This window comes from Charadrius vociferus, unplaced genomic scaffold (genome assembly GCF_000708025.1).
Source record: "Charadrius vociferus isolate BGI_N301 unplaced genomic scaffold, ASM70802v2 scaffold332, whole genome shotgun sequence".
Taxonomy (NCBI): domain Eukaryota; kingdom Metazoa; phylum Chordata; class Aves; order Charadriiformes; family Charadriidae; genus Charadrius; species Charadrius vociferus.
This window is the reverse complement of record NW_009647418.1, coordinates 3,937,462-3,943,867: the sequence shown is the minus strand read 5'-3', so window position 1 is coordinate 3,943,867 and position 6,406 is coordinate 3,937,462. Positions and strand designations below refer to the sequence as shown.

The following is a 6,406-nucleotide window of genomic DNA, read 5'->3' as shown; positions in this document are numbered from 1 at the left end:
CCATTCCTCGCTCATGGCTCCAGGTCGGCATCGGCCAAGCAAGCTCAGCACTGGTTGGGGACCATTCCTCACTCATGGCTCCACGTCGGCATTGGCCAAGCAAGCTCAGCACTGGTTGGGGACCATTCCTCACTCATGGCTCCACGTCGGCATCGGCCAAGCAAGCTCAGCGCTGGCTGGGACCATTCCTCGCTCATGCAGGGAGTTGATTAACAGCGAATATAGCAGCAGATGGAGAATTTAAAAGAAAAGCCACCCACTGGGTGGAAGTAGGCAGAGGCCGGGGAGACCGAGCCTTTCCTCACCATGCGGGGTCAAGTCCCCCCCGCCATCGTCACCATCATCTCGGGTAGTAGTCATCCGGGACCCCTGACAGATTTTGGAGTTTCAGAGCCGTGTCCACCGTTTTGATGTAGGCGCTGATCATCTTCCTCATCTCGGGGGTGTAAGGGTCGTACTCCAACTTCCGCAAGCCGGAGCGCTTAAAGTTGCCGTCCTTCTGTCCCTCGACGCAGAGCAGCCTGTCCTCGCAGGCGGCGATGCCCAGCAGCCCCACCATCCGCTGCAGCTGCACGAAGAGGTCCCGCTTCAGGTCCTCAAAGTGCACCACCAGCACCTTCTTGCCGTAGCGCAGCCAGTCGAGGGTGTGGGTCGCCCACCACGGCGCGTAGTTGGCCACAAACTCCGGCCACTCTGGAAGGAGCGGAGGAGACGGTTAGCGGGTGTCCCCCCCACCTCCGTGTCCCCTGTGTCCCCTGCATCCCCCATCCTATGGCCACCGCCTGCGCCTCCGCCTGAAATCTTTCAATTACCCTTCTCACTAATTGATCCTCCCATAAAAACCAGGTGATAAACGGGATAATGAAACATCAATAATAAGCCACAACTCTCCTGGCAGTGCTGTATACATCTCTCTTACGATGCATAAAAGTTCTGGGTATCTGCCTCTTCCTCTTGTCCTCCCCCAGAAACCAATGCCTGATTAATAGCTTAACTGTATTTAATTCCCCGAAGAATCATTAAACACAGTATCTGTTCCATTAAACAGCTACAGGACAATTCACCTTGTGTAATCATATCACATAAAACTTTGCTTTGGAACCGCTCCAGGGATATCGTAAAATTAATGTCATGGAACCGAACGGGGGTTTCACGGTACCCATGGCCTCTGCGGGCTCCGCACGGGGCTGAGAACGGGGGGGAGGGGGGGAGGAAAATTCCCCCCCCCTCCAAGTACCATCGGCTGTGGGAGAGGCTGCGAGAGGGCACTGCTTTTTCCAAAAATTGCCCCAAAATGAGTTCCCGGGAGAAGGAAAGGGTTTGGCGAGGCGGGCTGCGGGGAGCAGAGGGTTTTGTGCAGGGAAGGTTTGGGGGGGGGGACGGGGACGACCCCGCGCCCCATCTGAACTCATCACTTATAATCACTTTTTTTTTTTTCTTTTGCCCTCTGGGTGATTTATTTATTTAACCGCGCGCCCGAGCGCTAATTGCCAACCTGGTGCTAACGAGCTGTCCCTGCGGAGGGTTTGCTTCCCGCGCCGGTGGGAGGGCAGGGTGGATGCTGAAGGTCCCGTGGGGACCCCCGGGGCTCCACGGCCGGGGTCCTCCGTGGGCTCAGCCCCCACATGGGGGTCAGCACCACGGGGGGGAGCGGGGGGTCTCCAGCCCTTCCCTGGTGCCCACCCACAGCTCTCAGCGACCCCCCCAGCCCAGCTAAAGTCCTCAAGCCATGGAAAACCTCCATCTTTCCAGGCAAGTTGTTCCAACGGTTAATTAACCCATCAGCTAATTACGCCCATACGTCCTCTGGAAAGAATTTGGTGATGTATTTTGACGCGCGTCCAAGTTGGACTGTGCCGGGGTGGAGAGGAGGGTCCCCTCTGCCTGGACACCCCTTACCCCTGAGGGGTACGAGGTGTGGGACAGGTGTGGGGGGGAGTTTGGGACCAGGAATACTCAGGAGGGTTCCCGTGGTGCTGCGGTGCAGCGAAGGGATCGTCCTGCCATTCCCCCTCCTGCAATTTGCCGCTTTGCTTTGGGGTGCAGCAGATGGGGATAAAACCTAGCAAGGGGCTCGTACCGCGCCACGGGGGGGGCGATGCCAGCCCAGGGACATGCCCAGGGGGAAAAAACACCGAGGAAGCAGTGGGACGTATCTCTTCCCGGGTTTTTTGGGGGATGGGAGAGCGGGGCTGGGCCATCTCCAGCGCTGCAAGCACATGGCGATAACGCAATCCAGGCACATAGCAGCAACAACAGCAAAAGCTCCCCTTAAATAAACTCTGAATTAAGGGTAGCAGATGTTCAATCAAGCTAAATATTTTAACTCTTTCCAATGAAGTCAATTCCACAACAGCAATTTGTAAATTGCTATAATTAACGAGCCTCCACAATACGCCTGTGCGTGGGAAAGGTGGTGTCTCCGGAGCAGATGGGCGCACAGGAACAACCTCCTGCCACCGCCTGGTCCGTGGGGACGGGCCGGCGGCTGCCACCGCTCCCGCTGCCAGCGAGAGGACGAGCGTGGCACAGGGGGCTTCCCCCAGCCCGGGGGGCTTTGCAGGCCCTGCCCCGCACACCGCCGGGGCCCGTTCTCCTGCGCCTCTGCCTTGGGGAAGGACAGAGAACGGGGCTTGGCTCTGCCAGGGAGTGGGGCTACGCATCCCCTCCTGACACCCCCCCTGGCACAGGGTGGTCCAGCTGGACTCCGGCGTGGGTGGCAGCAGGGAGATGCTGCAGCCCCACACCACCGCATGCGCCCATCAGGTGATGGGTGGAGACATCTGATGGATCCTGTTATGTTTTTAACCTCTCCTTGCTGTCCACCCGCCCAGCCAAGCGTTCAGGCCAGCTGCCCTTGGCCTCGAAATGCTGCTCCAAAGAAAGGGCAGAGTTTGGGTCCTTGGGTTCCTGCCCACCCAACCCATTCCCTCCCCGCTGCTGTTGGACATGTGTCCCTGGGCACCACCACCTCTCTGCTGCCACCCAACATGGCACCAAACAGCTGAGCATCTCTGCTTCCCCATCCCACCCCATCCCATCTCATCCCATTCTGTCCCATCCCATCCCATCCCATCCCATCCCGTCCCGTCCTGTCCCATCCCGTCCCGTCCCGCCCCGTCCCATCCCGTCCTGTCCCATCCCGTCCCATCCTGTCCCATCCCGTCCCATCCTGTCCCATCCCGTCCCATCCTGTCCCATCCCGTCCCATCCTGTCCCATCCCGTCCCATCCTGTCCCATCCCGTCCCATCCTGTCCCATCCCATCCCATCCCATCCCAGCCCTTCCCATCCCAACCCATCTCTTCCCATCCCGTCCCGTCCCAGCAGCTCAGGAGCCCTCAGCCATGCTAGGTGATGCTGTGGGTCATGTCAGGAGACGGACATGGTGACCCCAAAGGGGTGGCACAACCCGGGCTTCTCCCATGGGGACCAGCTCAGGCTCTGCTGGGCTTTAACACCACCATTGCAGCTCCGGTGGCCGGGCTGGAGCAAACCCACCCGCGACCCGTGGGAGCGGGGCAGGGGCAGCAGTTCCCTTTCCCCTTCCCGGTGGGGGTGACCCGCAAAGCCGATATGCCCCCCGTATTTGCGGTTGAACTCCGCCATCAGAGCCTTGTAGGGGTTGCGGATGAGCAGGATGGCCGAATCGAAGGATTCGATCTCCTTCTGGCCGCTCTCGTGGGTTTTGATGCAGATTGTCCTCCCGCTTCGCCAGTGGTCCCTCTCACCCTTGAAGCCTGCCGAGACAGAGCGAGCGGGCGCCTGAGAAGCGGCCAGGGCCGACATTAATAAAAATAATAGAGGCGAGTCGGGCAAAGGGAACGACGCGGGGAATATCAGGTTGCAAACTACAGTTGGATAAAAGCAGTTGGGACTTGAAGTAGAACTTGCAGCCCTCTCCCAGATGGAAAGCATTTATTTGCCTGAGCTATGAGTCAAGCCATGATGTCACATGCCCGTCCCAGAGGGTGGGTGGCGGGCGCGGGGCTGTCCCCTCCCTGGCCGTGCTCGGCTCTTCCCAGCGAGATGGTCTGCAACAGCCTGATACGGCACGGCCCAGCTCTTCTCCGGGGCAAAGCACACCGGCATGAAATAACTGCATTGATATACCTTATGTGTATATCGGTGGGGTCAAGAACATATTTGTATAGCTATAACCTCCCTGGCCACAGCATTTAAACCCTCCCAATAAATTAAGAAAGGTAAAAAACGCTTATGCTGGTGGGGATGCAGATGAGCCCAGGGGCTGCGGTGATGCCGTGGGGGGTTGGTCCAGAGAGGGGACTGCCATCCCCCGTGTCCCCTGCAGGGAACATCAAGGCTGAGCCTGGCATCGCTCCCGGCCCCTTCGCACCACCGGCCCCCGCAAAGCACAACCCAAAGTAACCGGGAAGAGTGTGTCGGCGGAGCGGAGCTGAGCTGAGGGGGGAGATAAGCTGTAAGTAGCTGTATTACATCAATTATAGATGTGTAATTTGCTTTCCGCAGCCGCGCTGTGCGACGCGGGGACGTGTGATGGCTAATCTGCCAGTTGCCTGGATACCTCCGGGTCCTCCGACGCGCTCAGCCCGGAATAAACACGAAACCTGTGCTCGGTCGGATGAGCAAAACCTCACCAAGGCTTTCGCCCTGGGGATGCTCTCCGGGGGACGCGTGACGCCGGCTGCACCCCCAGTGGGTGCCAGCGCCGGGGGCTGATATAGTCCGGGCTCCCTCCCTCAGCGCAGAGCATCTCCATCTCTAAAAGGCTGAATTTGGCAAATCTTGAAAAAAAAAAAAAAAGTGCATCGCTGCCTACGGTGTTGGGCAAGCGGAGCTTTAGGGGTACCCTGGGTACAGTCCCCACCAGCTATGTGGGTACCCGGGTACACACAACAGCTCCGCCACGGCCGAGGAGGGATGGAGGATTTCCTCTCAGAGCCACAGAAGGAGAAGGAAAAGCAGGAGAAACCTTCCAGCTTTATGTATAAAACTATTGTAAATGGCTATAAAATAGGGGAGGCGGTCTTTTCCCTCCCCCTTGCAATATGGTGGGTTACTGGGAGGAGGTGGTTTCTGCCCAAAAAAGCTTCACGCCTGTCTCAAGCTTTTTTTTGGCTTGCAACTCGCTGCTTATATTCGGGGTCCCCAAAGCCCACGTGCTGCCGGCCCCGGCACCGATACGGTGGGGACAATGCTGCTGCTTTGCCCCGGAGGGCACAAGGGTTGGGAGCCACAGCATCTCTCCTCCGTCAAAAATTTACTGGGCAAATACCTGCCTGGCCCAGGACGAGAAGACGGATCTCCACCAAATCTTTCAGCCCGAGAAGAAGAGGCAAAAGAGCTCAGCTCCCTCCCCCATCCCCCGCCATGAGCTCATCGGCGTTTTTTTTTTGCACTGCGAATATTCATTCATTTGGGTGGCGGTGTTCCCCGGCTGCCCTGACGCACGGCTATTTTTATCTGCAGCTACTCGGGAAGCACGTGGGGACGTTTGTCCTCCAGGATAGCGGTGCCACCAGCACCACCTGCTCCCAAATCCTGAAGCTGGAAGGCTGCATCCGTCCCTCTCACCAGGCAGCCGTGGCTTTCATCTGCTTCTCACTTCACGCATCCCGGGATGAGAGTGCCATAGCCCGCAAACACCAGCTCCCGGGGAAATCTCATCACAAAACCCCAACCGGCTTTTTCCTGGGGCAAAACACGCAGGAATTGCTTTGCTTGCCAGGGCTGGAGCTGCTCCCGTTCCTTCTCTAGAAAGTTCCAACACTCACAGCAGGCTAAAAACCACCAGTGCGATGGAGAACCCCCAGTTCTGCCCCAAATGAGTCCTGGCCAAGGTCGGTGGGCAGCGTGGGGAGGTTACGGACAGGACAGATGCGAAGTCAGGTCCCTCTGACGCCCTTTGAACCAGCACGCATCCAGCGCAAACCATCCCCCGGAGCAGCATCGGCGGTACCCGGCTCTACCCTCCCCTTCCTGCAGACCACGGGGATGGCACCAGGACCTTCTCCCGGCTCAGGTGGGACCGGTGCACCCCTGGCAGCGACCCCCGCTTCTCACCTTTGTTGTAGAGAGACCCATCGAAGTAGTAGCTGCCGGTGTAGAAGCCGGTAGCCAGCTCGATCAGGTGGCGTGCCCAGGTGTTGCCAGCGCCGGGGAAGCTGGCCAGGGCCACCAGCTGCTTGGCACGGGTCGGGAGAAACCTCCTGTCCATGCAGCGGTTGTCTGCAGCGAGAACCGGCCAGGGTACGTCAGGGCTGCCACACAGTAATGTACTTTTCCTACAGAGATCTCCCTCTTTTTCACAGAATCCCAGAATCCCAGACTGGTGGGGGTCAGAAGGTCGCTCTGGAGCTCCCCCAGTGCCCCCCCCCCGCCAGAGCAGGGGCACCTCCAGCAGTGGCACAGGACGGCGTCCAGGC

The 6,406-nt window shown here is 58.7% G+C and overlaps 1 protein-coding gene across 1 annotated transcript in view; it reads right to left on the bottom strand.

Moving 5' to 3' along the window:
* Nucleotides 1-340: 340 nt before the first annotated feature.
* WSCD2 (WSC domain containing 2) overlaps nt 341-6,406 on the bottom strand; it is a 19,685-nt gene continuing 13,619 nt past the window's right edge. The window contains exons 8-10 of the mRNA XM_009880369.1: nt 6,045-6,209; nt 3,541-3,739; nt 341-695 (exon numbers count right to left, since the gene is read on the bottom strand). Of these exons, the coding sequence (XP_009878671.1) occupies nt 341-695; nt 3,541-3,739; nt 6,045-6,209 (719 nt within the window). The remainder of the gene's footprint in view (nt 696-3,540; nt 3,740-6,044; nt 6,210-6,406) is intronic.